Source organism: Diorhabda sublineata, chromosome 4, assembly GCF_026230105.1.
Source record: "Diorhabda sublineata isolate icDioSubl1.1 chromosome 4, icDioSubl1.1, whole genome shotgun sequence".
In the NCBI taxonomy this organism is placed as follows: Eukaryota; Metazoa; Arthropoda; class Insecta; order Coleoptera; family Chrysomelidae; genus Diorhabda; species Diorhabda sublineata.
Genome location: NC_079477.1, coordinates 16257536 through 16273184, shown reverse-complemented (window position 1 = coordinate 16273184; position 15649 = coordinate 16257536). Strand labels below are relative to the sequence as shown.

The 15649-nt window shown below is 31.7% G+C and overlaps 1 protein-coding gene across 2 annotated transcripts in view; it reads right to left on the bottom strand.

Annotated features, from left to right (window-relative positions):
• LOC130443595 (dynein heavy chain, cytoplasmic) overlaps positions 1–15649 on the bottom strand; it is a 40059-nt gene that overhangs the window by 389 nt on the left and 24021 nt on the right. For both annotated transcript variants that reach the window (XM_056778345.1, XM_056778347.1), the window contains 22 exons: positions 15292–15602; positions 14408–14496; positions 13976–14211; positions 13577–13754; positions 12771–13500; positions 12505–12692; positions 11647–12142; positions 10199–10520; positions 9729–10069; positions 9112–9302; positions 8720–9049; positions 8419–8659; positions 8147–8345; positions 5979–7494; positions 5485–5842; positions 4991–5315; positions 2889–3102; positions 2628–2822; positions 2254–2568; positions 1867–2196; positions 825–1022; positions 457–628 (listed from right to left, as the gene is read on the bottom strand). In XM_056778345.1, the coding sequence (XP_056634323.1) occupies positions 457–628; positions 825–1022; positions 1867–2196; positions 2254–2568; positions 2628–2822; positions 2889–3102; positions 4991–5315; positions 5485–5842; positions 5979–7494; positions 8147–8345; positions 8419–8659; positions 8720–9049; positions 9112–9302; positions 9729–10069; positions 10199–10520; positions 11647–12142; positions 12505–12692; positions 12771–13500; positions 13577–13754; positions 13976–14211; positions 14408–14496; positions 15292–15602 (7475 nt within the window). The remainder of the gene's footprint in view (positions 1–456; positions 629–824; positions 1023–1866; positions 2197–2253; positions 2569–2627; positions 2823–2888; positions 3103–4990; positions 5316–5484; positions 5843–5978; positions 7495–8146; positions 8346–8418; positions 8660–8719; positions 9050–9111; positions 9303–9728; positions 10070–10198; positions 10521–11646; positions 12143–12504; positions 12693–12770; positions 13501–13576; positions 13755–13975; positions 14212–14407; positions 14497–15291; positions 15603–15649) is intronic.

Genomic DNA, 15649 nt, shown 5'->3' with positions numbered 1-15649 from the left:
AAAGTATACAGATTAAAACTACATAGACATCAAGTTATTATAAAAAAATTATTCTTGTATAGATATTAATTCCTTGTGGTATAGTGAAGCATTTTTTGCTCAGATTGTTTAGGAATAAGTGGTCCAGAAAAATGTTAATCACAGACACAAGGTATGATAAAAAAATACAATGAATGATTTCATTAGACAGAGTCAACAAAAGTGTGAATTAATATCCTTCAAAGTATTGAAAAGTAGAATACACTTATCCCAACATTGGGATGTTTTCAAAAATCGAATACGACTCATAATTTGAATGCTTAGTTAAATTCAAATTTACTTCTATTTTCACTCTTATTATAGGATAATAATAATGCATCAGCCACCAATAAATATACAGAAAGTTAATAACTTTCAACTATTTTGAAAGCTTAGTCTATTGCAATATCTGTAATATCGTATCAAAACTTCACTTACCAACGACAGCAAAACAATCGTGGGGAATAGATTCCTTATCATTAGAATCTGTTATTGTAACATCCAAGTGAAGTTCTTCCAATGGCCAGCTGTTTGCCTGAGCAACACATTGTCTTGTAGCTGTTATATAAGCTTCCGGGTTTAATAGACCTCCTAACCATACGGGAAAACTCTAAAATGTTGTTGGCACTGTTGTTTAGGTTGTAATCACAAATTATATATCTACAGCATCAATTGGTTCATTTATAATTCTACATTAATTGAATCCAAATAAATTTAGAAATAATGCTAATGAGTATTATTTGAACTGCAAGTTTCCAAAATAAGCAAATATGTACACTTTCACATAATTATCAAATAAATTATACCTGTAATTCTTTAGCACCAGCAGACGAAACTAATTTGGACACTTTTTGCAGCTGTTTAATTCTTTGACTAAAATCGGTAATCCATTGCATAACCATACAACCTTTTGGTACTGTATACCTGTGCCAATTTTTTGGAATTATACCTCTAACCAATTCGGCTAGCATCAGACGATGATAGTTAGTTTGTTTCTTCTCCCCCTAAAATAATTTATATTTCTAATTATATATTAATTAATTTATATATCAATTAAAAATTGTAAAACAGTACTGTAAATGGTAGAGAAATACGTAGATGAAGATATCTTTCTTCTGTAGAGAGTAAATTTGATGTTTTTGGTTTCCCATGGTAAATTCATGTAATGACCTTGGTATTGAAAAGAGACGTCCTGGCCTCTAAGCCATTGATCATTATGAGTTAGGACAATTATATGGATAATGAGAACGTGTTTCACACAATTTTTTTCTAATTTCAAATTATTATATATATTATAATACTAATTATTTGAATTAAAATTAAAAGTAGTGAAAACGTCCCAACGAGCATTCCCCGTAGATTTCTTTTGTTTTGTCTTGACTGCTATGGAAGTAAATACTTTTTAGTGCAACGTTGTGTTGTCAATAGATGAAAAATAATGTTTTTTTCTTGTAGGTAGAAGTAATTCATTTTTTTTGGTACGATATACTTCAAAAACCTATGACTACTAAGTTGGAATTTTTGGTACCGTTGGTGATATTCATATTGAACAAACTGTTTAACACCTCTACACCAACACTCACAATTACAATGTATCACGCTCGTTTCGATAACCAAGTTATTTTAAATTCTCATCCTAAAGGGTTATGTATGGATAATTCTATAATTAATAAACAGAAAATTACTGTAAACGTAACATGCTACAATGCCATCCATAAGTGAAATGTCGGAACAGTAGTTTAATAAATTCCACTAATTAAATTTTTTTGTGTATTTCTCATTTGATCCATGCATTGTCATCGAAATTAAGCAGGAATGCAAAATAATATTAACTATTTCTACAATTACCTGACATATCAATAATACATCATTAAGGTCATGTAAAACATCAGTAAGGAGCTTCGAAGCAGAATTAACTTCTCTTTCAAAATATCTATAAAGAGGGTCTTTGATATTTTCAACGGTACGTCTCAAAGTCTGTAAAGAAGTAGGTAATAGTTTAACCCATGTATGAGCGCTGTTATGAAGAGTCTTCATCCAAGATGGTCTACCATCGATCTGTGCATGATCAGTTGGTGAACTATCATCTATTGAGTAAGCTAATTCATCGTCATCTTCTAGTTGTTGCATCTTAAGTAGTTTAGCAATAAGATCTGTACCTCTGGTGGTTAACAAAACCTGAAATTAATTTTTAGAATTAATACTATGAACTCTGCATAATTTTTAAGAACTTACTTTTTCTGCATTGTTGGGCAGTCCCAACCAAGCTGGTGTCTGTCTATCAGCAAAACTCTCAATCCATTTCAAGAAATGGTCTCTTCTAGTACCATCTGGCATTGTAATATGTCTATTTCCGCCTGGTCCATTATCAATATTAGCCACAAGTGCAAAATCACTTTCAAAGCTCTTAGGAGTAAACAATTTATTTAAGAAGGAATGTAAAAGTCTTTGATCAAAATCATTATCGATTTTACCACCATAAATAGATTGAGAAAGTAATGTGATTAAGGCATCCCACGGAACTTTTTCGGGTGGTAAATTGGTTCTTCCCTAAAAGAAAATAAATATCAACATCTTGAATATTTACAATAATTTGAAAATAAAATTACCATAGCTGTTGCATCTATCCAAGTATCTAAAGTATCACAGGCAACTCTTAAATCTGATTCACTAAATTCATAATGTTTTGCCCATCCCAGAGGGCAATACCTTAACCTTTCTTGAACAATTGCATGGAACCAAGCTAACAAGAAATAGAGTCTGGCTCTCTCATTAGGCGCTTTCATCATTCTGCTTGCTGGTACCTAAAAATTTGATTATTTTTTATTTTACGGATCAATGTTTCAATACTCTTGAAATATTGTACTTACAGTACTAAATGTTCTTAATAAATTAGCTCTAATTCCTGGTGGAGGTTCAAATACAAATATTCTTCCAGCTCTTAATAAATTAACTGGAAGTTTAGGATTTATTTCCATTGTAAGAAATAGACGGAAGTTTGCATGAGGCTGTAGAGAATGAAGCTTCTTTTCCAACTGAACAAGCCATTGAGGTGCCAAATGAACATTCTTGAGCATGACCCATCTATTAAAAAATAATTTTGTTTTACTTCACCAATAACAAAAAACATAGTATAAATTATAAGGACAACCAAAGATAAATTAATATATTTATATACAATTTTCCGTTCAAATACAACATTTTGACTATCCAACTGGAATTTAAATTTTCTAGAAAATATACAATTTGTATTTTTTGTTACATACCAACTTCTAGTAGACTGTATAAGCGTGCTTTGAGATTAATATGTAATAATAGGATAAATTCCAGTTAGTTATAATCACGTGAATGAATACATTGAAGAGGAAATCTTCAGTAGTTTTTTATATTATCATAATTTTCTGGGGCTGGAATGAAATTTTAATTACATATTAATATGCGGGAAATTTGGAAAACTTTTTTTTCTCGTGTCCAATATGGAAACTATTTTCCTTATCTTAGTATGAAAAATAAAAATTTAACAATATTTAAATGTTTACGTTATATAAAATGTGTATATGTATAAACATTTCATGTATTTATTTCTGCTTTAGAAAGTATTTCATGTTATAGCAGATAGCTGCCAACATGATGGAAAAAAATAAAGAGTATAAGGAGAAGCAGCAACAAACACCCACGTTTTCTTTTTATCGTTATTACATATGAATTGAAATTATTGACAATCATTATGAAAAATAAGAAGATACAATATTAATTACTTCTAATCAATAAAACAAAAATAACATTCTAGCTGTAACATCTTTAACACATTCAATCTCATTGCTGAATATATTTTCTGTTAACATGTCTCTTTTGATGAATATATATTTAAAATGAATATCAGTGGGAAAGACGTCCTTTGCAGTGATCTAAAAATCAGAATAAATGCGATCTTCATTTTGAATTTTGTTAGATAACTAATATGGAGTCATTGAAATAATTCCCTCCACTCTCTTCTGGATGTATGTAGTGATTTCAAGTGGGTCCATTGAATTTTCAAATAATCTTACTAAATTGTAGTCATCATTCTTTTCTTCATACAAGGCTCACAAATATCTAACATGTTTCCTGGAGTCATTGTTGAATAGGAATTGTTGGAGTGGAATTATTTTCAAAGTCTAAATAAATTTATTTAATTTGTATAACTTTTTGACTTGTTTCAGGTGATAATCTTGGTTTATTAGGTATGTTCCATTCGCGCAGTTTTCGGCTATACACGGTTTCTATAACAGTACTTGCTATCAGCCAAGTATCGAAAGGACCGTCCAGGTAACGGTTCACAAACGTTACCTAAGTCGGTTGGAACACAAAACTGATGTATTCGTATAACGGTAACTGCCCTGTTGGAACACTATTGTATGAATTTGCAATTGGTTTTCTTATCAATTATATCCTATAATTACTTTTGTCCTCGAATTTTGGTGCTATCATTAACCAATAGTTGTTATCCAAAACACAATGGAATCATATATCCTTTCAGAAATTGCCTGTTCCGAGATGAAAACAGAAAAGTGTCTTATGTTCGATGTCATTATTGATGGGAAAGTTTAAAATTTCTATGCTGTTAAATAATGAACCCAACAATGCTTAGTGCATTTAAAAACATTAGTCCGAAATGTAGAAAAGCAGCAGCAGTTTTGAAGAGTTTAGTTTTGTGCAGAAAAAAAGAGATAATTTATTTAGAAGGCCAAACTCTCTGAAGGCAGTGATTGGTAGCGATTTGCAGACAGCTATATCCCTTAAAACTCTTAAACAGTGGCATTTGACATGTTATTTCAAAGATCTCACTCTATATCAGTACATCTAGTAACCAACTCAAATAACATGGTAGCCCTAATTAATATACTTATTTCAGAGCTTAAATAAGATAATGCAATTTTTTACAACGTGTATTATTATAATGATTCTAATATTTCAAGTTTTACTTCCTTACCTTCCAGTTTTGCAAGCCATATTTATTGCTCTATCAGCTTGATTAAAACCTTCAGCTGAACCAATAGCAATACTAGAAATCTGTTTGTTAAGTTCTGCTGCAAGATCATCGACTCTTCCAGAAGCGTCAAAACCTGGAACTGAACAAAGAAGGGCCGGAACATTGGACCTAATCTCTTTTTCGACACAAGTTGCGAAATCCAACTCTTTTTCGGCCAGATACATGAAATTCTCTCCCAAAACGACTGATACAAAGTTGTGAGCAGCAGCAATAACCCGATCAGGTCTGAACGCTTGAATAATCAAAAGTTGATACATTGCTCGACCTAAAAAATAAATTTTTTATTATAAACATAGTAATTAACCTTTGGCACACAATCCTGAAATACGATCTGAAATTTTCAGTAGTTTTTTTGATACTAAACACATAAAATTATTTATAGTAGTAGTAGATTTTATATTAATGAATATTAAATTGAACATTGTCATACTTACCTACTGCACTAAGTTGCTTTTCCTCAATCCACAATTGTGGAACAGCTTGTTCGGGACTACTTTGTTGCAACCATGCTCCAAACTCAGGCATTTCCTGAATTTGACCTTGCAATTTCTTAAATGCCGGTAGTTTCATTGTCAATCTACTAACCGCTTCTAATTGGTCGCTATTTAAACCATCAACCAAAGAGGAGCCGGAACTATGGAATACCCCTTCTTTTCCTCTAAGGAAGAAATTAAATTCTTGATCTAGATTGGGTTCGGATGTTTGTCCTTTTAAGTGAATTCTACATAATAAGATGGCAAAAGTAAGACGATCATTATGGAGCATACCTCTTGCTACTCGTTCATAGACAACCTAAAATAAAGCAACGTTTATAATAAAACATTTTTAGAACTATTTATTATACGAGATTTTTTATTTTTAGTACATTTAGAACATTTCAGATGGAGCAACCCTATCTGCGTATTAATTTCAATCAAAATATACTTACAGAATATAGGTTTGAAGTGATGACATTAAGCCTAGCTTGATAATCACTGATTCCATCAAGTTGAATGTTATTATGTAATACAGTAGCAAAAACATCCAAAAACATTTTAAGCGAGTATTGATACAAAAAGTGAACTTGATTAAGACTATCCATAGTAAAGTAGGTATTACTACAGGCTTGTGACAAAGGAAGGTATTGTTGAGAAACAGCTTCAATCTCTGAAATAACTTTATCAGTTTCTTCAACTTTCTGACCAATTTCAGCAGCTTCTTGTTTGAGTGTTTCTAAAGTAGTAATAACACTATCATCATCCAAAATTTTTCCTTTTGCGTCATTCAAAGCTTGTAAGAGAGACTTTTCTAATTGCCTTAATCGTAAATGGAATTCGCCTTGGAGTTTCAATAAATCTGAACGCTTAGCATCAATGTCTGGTCTTTCAGCTTTAAGTACTTGGTTCAAGCACTGACTTTGTAGAGAGCTTCTGGTGACTGTAAAGTTCACGAAAGTCACTCGCGAACATATGTCCGGAGGAAATTCGACGGTAGGATCTCTTGTTGAAAGGAAAATAACAAAAGAAGGGGATAAATCTATATCTTGATCACCTAGAGTAATTAAAACACGTCCTCCCGTTCTCCTTAATTCTCTATTAAGTACAGGATTGAGAATAGCATCATAATTTTCGACGTCTTGGACTAGTAATGGATTACCAAATCTTAAAGCCGATTCTAAATTCTTTCTAAATGAATCATCCAAGAAGCTAGTTTTAGTAATCTTCTTATCTTTAAATTCATTCATAATAAACTCAGTAGCTTGTCCAGAGGGATCAATAATAAGAGGATACCTATTGAATCTCTTCAACATTATAGCATTTTCAGTACATAAATCATCAGTGGGTAGTGCATTGGCTTGCCATCTAAGTCTTTCATCAGGATTAGAAAGATATTCAGTTCTTGCTATATCAGCTCTATACTGAATGCAGGCTTGTGTTAGATGTTGACACCAAGTACTGAATAAATTTTGACGGTAGTGCTGATCAAAGTAACCACCGTATGCAATAAAAGCAGCTGAAAGTAAAACATCACCAATGATGGTAGACATTTGCGATCTGAATGTTTCACTACTGGCTTCCCATCTTTCTCTTTCAATTACAAGAGATTTAAGAAGAGCAATGGACCTATCAACTTTAGCTTGCACATTTTCTAAATCTGTTTTAATAGCTTGTGCTTGGGCAATTAGTTGTGCATACTCTTCTTTATAAGCAGCAATACTTTGTTCTAATTGACTAATAAGAGCTTTAACATCTTCGCCTCGTTTCTGATTGGTTTCAGCTTGTTGTTCGAGAGATCTTAATTCTTCACGTAAAGGTTCGACTTTTTTCAACATGTCTGCGTATTGAACTTGCGCACATGCCCATTTTACAAGAGGTCCACAAGCGTTACTGGCATGATAGATTTTATCTATATTGTAGTCTGGATTACTGAGGTAACGACTCTTCATTTTTTCTCTAACATCATCACTGAAAAATAATACAAAAATCTGTTATTGTCCGCATTAATGAAGTTAAGTAAATTAGAGTGAATAAATCGTTTATTTTATAAGAGTCTTGTGCAATATATTTTCATAGCAACTATAATAGTTCAAGATTAATGACCAATTTAATTAACTGTCCAAGTATTCATTTTAAACAGACTTTCTTTTAACAGGAGTACTCAAAGGGCCTGGTTGACCTATTAAAATCACATATAAGTAAATAGAAGAATACCTGTTCAACACCTTCCAAGAAATTAAACAAAAAATTTAAAAAAGAAGAGTTACTACTAACATGCAAATATTAGTTTATAGGAGGCAGTTATCACTAATGGAATCGTTTTTTTTTACTCAAAAGACCTAAGTAGAGGAGGACTATTTTATTCAGAGAAAATTTTCTAGAACTCTTCTGAAGAATATTCTAGGCCTCAGATTGACTGTTATCACACAATATGATAGAAGAGTAGTAGACGGAAATAGAAAGATGAATTAGAGAACATCAAAAGTTTTGACTCTCAATGTATTACAATATATTTTTTTAGAACGTTAGAACAAGTTCATGTTTGCAGTAAATTGAGGTATTCGCAATAAATTATTTTGGTAAGTATGGAAGTTGAATATGAATCACAAATTATACCTACCTAATGTCTTCTGTATTAAAATTGTTGACAACAGTATTGATAAAGTTGTCTCTCATTATTACAGCACGAATCGATTTCCAATCACTAGCATTTTCTCCAAGAAGTAGACAAATAGATTCTAAAGCTAATTTTACAAGAGCAGGAGGATTTGCCATTGTACGAATTTCCACTAATTGTTGTTTCTTAATTGATTTTACAGCTAAAAAACAAACGAGAACAAATAAAACGTCTTTCAATCATCATTATTAGTTGATTAAGAAATAAAAACTTACCCAGCTGTGCTTCAATGACAGCAGGTTCGACTTGTTCTAAATCAGCCATTACTTCTGACCTCTTTTGTTGAATATGTATTGTTTGTTCTGCCAATTGTTGCTGGATTTCTTGACTTTGTACTTTTTTCTTCTCAGCTTCTTGTTGATCCTTTACCATCTGTTTGAGTTTAGCATTTGCAGCTTCATTCTTGGCTTGCAACTCTTGCGATTTTACAGCCAAACTTTTTTGCATTTCTTCTACCTACCCATATTGATAAATGGCAATATTTTATACAATCACTTTATAACAAAGTAAACATACCTGTTCTACGGTTTCAGCAATTTTGTTCAAACCAACATTCAAATGTAACTGTTGTTCCTCCAAATCCGATCGTTTTTCATTATACAATTTAACAAGATGGTGGATAAAGTCTAAGTAGTGTCTTGGAGTAATCGCCATTGTACGGCTTCCTCGTTTTATTAATCTTCCATTTGCTTTATGGAGTGTTTGATGGACATAAACACACGCGTTTATAACAGCTTGCCTATGAGTTGGTGAAGCAGGTATATTATTACAAGCTGCTGGGAAGAAATCTGGACATTTCCACGATTGTTTATCGAGATCAAGACGATTTGTAAATTCTTTACCAACCTGTTGAAAAGATTATTATTGCAATGTGAGAAAAAGAAGTATGTCTTGTTTGAATAATTTACCTGATACAGAGCTCCATCTGACCAATCACCAAACCAATTCAATACACATCTGTTAAATAGAGCTGGAGATGTGGCTGCTCGGTCTTTGAGTCCATCAGTGGATGGATTCATTGTGAAAACAACATGTAAGTTACGCATTACTTGTTGGGTAAACCATTTGTATAGTTCATCATTGGAATCTAACATTAGACCTAGAGAAAATATAAGTATTACAATACAGTATAGAATGAAGAGAATAAAACAGAAGATTTGAAGAAAATTGAAATATGCCTCAATAAAAAATACATAGTCGACCACTGCATGACAAACAACATCTGAAATCATTAGAAAATAGGAAACAGCACTGAATTTTTAACCAATATTTTCAATAGAACATATAATAAAGGAACAGTACCAAACAATTGAAAAATCAGAGAAATAATGTCAATATATCAAATTATTTTATCTAATATTTTCTTAAGAAATATTATCTTCAAATATATATTATAATATAGGGCAGTGATCGTTCCATTAATATTGTAGATACATGACCATATGACCACTCTTATAATTACATTTACATTATTTATCAGATATCAGCATTGAAGAATGAATGAGCTTTAACAAAATTTACCAACCTTCTCTTTGAGCTCCCTCTTTACATTGGGTCATTAAAGTAGTGTATTCATCTCCTTCAAATAATCCAGGAACTTCCCCATTAGCTAAAAGTGTGTTCATTCTTTCTAAGAAGCTTGAATCCAACATATTAGATTCATCTAGAATAAACGCGATTTTTTCATGTTTGCAGCCACTTCTTCTTAATACAGATCTCAAATCTTCATCAAAATCCTCAGCAGTATATTTATTATGAACCTTAATTTGGAAAATAGACAGGCCATTCATCCAAGCTACAAATCTAGAAAGTGTTGTTTTTCCTGCTCCAGAAACACCAATTAGCAATAAATGTCCTTGAGGTTGTCTGAAAATTAGGGAAAGGCGCTATATGATTAATTCTAAAAAGAATTGTCACATTATAGTGAAAGATAGAAAATAAAAATATGATTAAATTTATTGTTTTAGTTAACTGAAATCAATAAAAATTATTCACCTGAAAATTCTATCGATTCTTAACACATGATCTAATACTTCATCAAATAACACCAAAGGAACATCAAGTTCTTCTTCATAGAATACCTTTAGTCTTGCTTTAACATAATCCCTCAATTGCTCTCTGCCAACAGGTACGTAGTCTTTAGATAACCAGTTACTGTAAAGAATTGGTCTTTCGAGAGCTTTTTCGCAATTAGCTGATGGGAAATGTTTAAGTGCTACTGCATCAATATTTTCATTAGTCCATCGTCTCTCTGAATCTTCTACCAATCTATCTTGGAACAGACGAAGCGCTTCATGTGCCCAAAGCCTCACCAAACCTACAAAATACATTCAATTTTAAGAATGTACTTAGATGAGCTATCATACTTGTGCGACACTTTATTAATGTATGACAATAATCATCATCGGAATTTTATTTATAACAACTCATCTATGATTTTGTAAATAGTCTTGATATTGGCCGAATTTGGCCAATACATCTACTTGTTTCAAAACGAAATGATTAATCAAAAGAGCTCTAAAATCAAGACGATTTATCAACAAAAACATATAAAAAGGTCTAATAAATAAGAAGTCAAGAAACTCAAAAATGATTTAATCAACATTTTTTCACCGTAAGGGAGGGGACAAAAGTAAACAACTCTTATGGATCTGAAAGACTTTTGTTCTTAGCAGGTGTAGTTTAATTAGTCAATTTAATTTAAAAGAGTAACATTATGTTTGAATAACCTGGAATTAAAGTGGAAGAGAAAATGGAAAAATAAGATACTAAACTAACAAAGCTAATAATTTCTCAAAAATTCACTACTCACTAAATAAAATAATACTAGGACGTATAAATATAGATATAGAGTTGAAAATAAAATATTGGGAGAAACAAATTAATGAAATGGAAATGAGATTTTTGAGAATAGGAAAATAACTAAGTAGAACATAATAAAGAATCGGTAGACACGTTGTAAGAATGGAAATAGATTAACAAGACAATTATAGGGAGCTAGAAACACCATTAATAAACGAAGGACACAAAAAACAATGAAAGAGATTGAATAAAGGAACTGGGTACAAAGGGAAAATATTTAAGAGGTATTAAAGAAGATTTAAAAGACAAGACAAGGCAAGAAATGGGTACAAAAGGGACTGAAAATATAAAAACTTTCTAATTATCAATAGAATGCGGAATATGAAAGTAGTACAGAGAAAATATGTATTACATACATTTACATAAAATGTAAAAAACTTGGAACATAATGTATTAAGTTGCAAAATTTGAAATTTATACGAGCAAATTTGTTGAATTTCTAGGCTAGGAAAAAATTTGGTCAAATTTGATAAAACAGGATTTAAAAATTTATATGATTTTCAAAAACGTACTGTTTAACAGATACTATTAGAAACAACTGTTTGATCAAGTTTAAATTTCGTCACTATCCAGATACAAACCTTCCACAGAAAGATTATCCAAAGGTCTAATGGCTTCACATATTCCTCGTACCCATCGTGTCATTTCTCTTGGAGAATACACATAATGAGGCTGCATGTCTTGTGTAAATCTATCTTGAGATGCTAGGTAAAATTCTACCATAGCGTTGGTTAAGGGTTCAGCATAACCTTTCAAACCTGGCGCCAGTCGCAACATTGCTCTAGTGAAAGTACCATAGATTTGTTTTAGAGATGTCTCTCCTGGATAATCAACATATATGACGGGGACGTGCCGCAGGAACCTGTGAGAAAGAGGTTTTCTACCAGGATCTGTAGGCGGATTACACGCACCAACAAATTGAATACGTTCTAAAGATACCCATGTTTGATCTGAGGCGCGGTAAAAACCTTTTTGTTCTACTATTTGACGTAAAAACATTATCACACGTTGGGTTCCATAATTGTCCATATCAGGTAAATTTATTTCGTCACAGAAAAGGACCAACCATTTGCCCAACTGGAAATAGATTTAGAAATATTTCATATATGTTGAGCTCACAGAAATGAAAATTTTTGAAAATTTTTTTTGAATAGATTATTTATTATTGAAACTTAAGCTGGTAAAGTGGAAGTGAGTTGATTACATATTGAGATTCCTATATTCCACAAAATATAGAACTGTAGACAAATCTGTTTTTTTGTACATCTTGGTTTTGTTTTCATAAATTCTACCTTTTGAAATTTTATGCTACTCATACATGATCATCATATTCATACTACTTATGTATGAAATTTCAAATTTTTTAAAATAAAAAGTTTTAAACGTTTTTTGTATGAGCAGTATGTTATATTTTCTGCAAAAAATTTCTATAAACTTACCTGAATTGGGGACAAAACTACACCGTTAGGAGTTTTTCTATATTCACAGTAATGATCAAAAGTTTTCAATAATAGTTCTGGTGTAGTAGCTGAGGAGAAATTCAATCCAACAACTTCCATATCGGGTAGAGCCCTCAAAGCTGAGAATAATGTCATTGTCTTACCAGAACCAGGTGGACCACAAAGCACTGTAATTTATATTTTTTTTACTAAACTTAGCAACATTCGAACAATTTCAATACATTATTTGTGCAAAAAGGACTCACCTAATGGTTTATGTTCAGCTAGCCAAGTATACAATAATGATTCATGCCTTACAGTGTCTAAGGTAGGTACAACAATATCAGGCGATGCTACTTTATGTGTCTCAACTTCGATTTGAGGAACTTTATTAGACCAAAGTGACCATTCTCCTTCGATTGTAACCTCGTAATCGATAATAGGCATGTTATTATCAGGAGGAAGAGGTACAGTTGTCACCGATCTAATAAAATCGCCAATGTCTGAACGAATTTTAAGTTTTGCATCACCGGAAAAACTCCAAAGAACAGAATATATCAAACATTTTGGTATATATTTATCTAAGGATTCGTTAGACAATGGAAAATCGGGATGCATGTGATTATATTGTAAAACATTTCTTACGGCTTGATTTAACATGGAAAAGAGTGAACTAAGTGCTCTAAGACGAGTGAAATCCATAATATGTTCTTGTTCCATAGCATATTCCAAACAACGCACAACAAGACCGTCAGGTGCCAAATAAGGTTGTAATAGATTCACGACATCCACTTGTAATTGTAGAGTGGGAGAAAGTAAATCCTCTTTATCTGATTTTTTTCCAAAACCGGTTTCTTCACTTTCTTCAAGTGGGATATTTCTCAAACGAAGGATGTAGTTTTCGAAAATCATATCTGTAGATAATACATCTTCTGAGAACCACACCATACCACAACGAGATACTGTGGCAAGAGTAGCATATTTCAAATCTTGAACCTATATAATTGAAATTATTATTACATAGTTTATAAAAATGTATTTTTAGGGAAATACAAACTTGATTTATACTTACTTCAAACATGACTCTAACATTGGGGGGTAAAGAAAGACGTTCACCATTTGGCAGAGTTAGCAATTTGTTATCATCCAATACCGAATTCAAATTTTCTACCCATTCAGGATCTACATCACCATCAAAAATGATCCATTGACGCTTGTTGATTTCTCCTCTAACATTATCAATGATTTTTCTAAAAAAAGGAAGTAATAATGAAATTTAAAAGAGACAATGAGCTTTGAAGTTGAAACTTCCTTATTAAGAATTTTTCTATTGTGTATTTGTGTTTATGAAAACACATCTTACTTGAACAAAATTATTACTTTATAGTACAGTTGAAAACCAAAATCTCTATTCGTATAATTGTTATAAATTCATATGAATTTTAATCCAGAGAGATTAATTTGAAGGTACCTTAAAATGTGGGTGAATAAACCATCAGTCCATTCTCTGGTGTTTGGATCTAAAACACCATAAAGTGCTTCTTTGCTAATAGCCTTTGGATCGATGACATGTGCAACACCTTCGGTGCCCTCGAATCTTTCCAGTGCTTTAAGAAGTACTCTCCATGCTGAACTTTTTCCCGAACCACTTGGACCAACCATCATCAGACCATGATTCAGATTAGATATTTGGTAGAGTTGTAGAACCTAAATAAAAATATGTGATAAATTGTATAAAATAATAGAAACTAATTTAAAAAATAATAAAATAAGTTAATTATATAACAAAGTACCTTAGATAACCATGTGTCCCTCTATGTAGCAGCAAAAAATGAATATACTTCAATAAAAATTGATCTTTATTATTTAAATAATATTTATAATTAAAAATCACAAGTTTTACCTTTTCCATCCAAGCAGATCCACGTTCATCCCCTTCTCCACAAACCAAATACTCTTCAGCACAGACTTTTCTAATTTCATCTTTAAGACCTTTAACAATAAAAATATAACTCACCAATATGCATATTTTTTAAATTTGCTCTAAATATATAAAATTGCATTTATCACTTCAAACAGGTACATGTCAGAATAAATGGGACTAATATGTATGAAGCAAACTAGAATACAGGCAATAATAATAAGGCTAATAAGGATGACATTTTAAATGGAACAAACACTGTGGAGATGTTATAAGTTCGAATTGCGAGTCAGATCTCTACTGTATTGCACACGAGTGATTCGAAAAACAATTGATAAATGATTTGGAAAAAGTATGGACTGAAAATACATTAAGAAAACACAAATATGTGAATATCAGAAAGCAGACCTACAACTATCCTTCATGTAGATCAAATTTTTTTTATATATAGGGGTATTAATAGGAGAAAAACGAGTAGAAGCGTAAATCTGAAAGGTAGTATAGTCAAAGGAACACAAAAGTATAAAAGCACTAATAAAATAAAAGTATATGTCAAAGTAAACTAAAATAAGACTATAGTTTTTGTCTGCCCTTCATGGTATCAAGAAATCGTAGTGAAGTTGAATATATTGAAAAAGAAGAGAGATCAAGAAGAAGAATCTTTCTGCTTTCAGATTACTGTAAAGCTACATACTGCAAAGTAGATCTTGCCGAGGTCGGTACTAATTTATTTATCTGTACTCAAGAAACTAATTGTAGCTGAAAACCATTTTCTAGATATGCTAAGAGAATTTTAATTTGAAATAGAGGTTTCTATCATACCATTTTTTATTTATTTTTATTAATCATAATTTTGTCTCAATTACCTTGCATTTCAGCTCTGGTATATTGAACATTGGGGAAAACATCATTCAATAAACTAAATAACAGCGGTATATCTTCTGCTACCAATTTGGGAACCATGGTTTCGCAAACAGATTGTATTAGAATTTCTTGTTCTGGCAGGTTTTCAGCTATACTGGCTTCATCTATATCAGTCTCTCCTCGTTGAGTCATACCTTCTTTAATCCGCTGGATTCTATCTCTTTTAACATTACCAGCAGATATCAGAACGGATTTCAATGCTCTCAGACCAAAATCGTAATGAGACTGATTGGATAATTGTTCATCACATAACCTAAACATAATTGAATAATTGTTAAAATCAAATATTGGTTTACACTT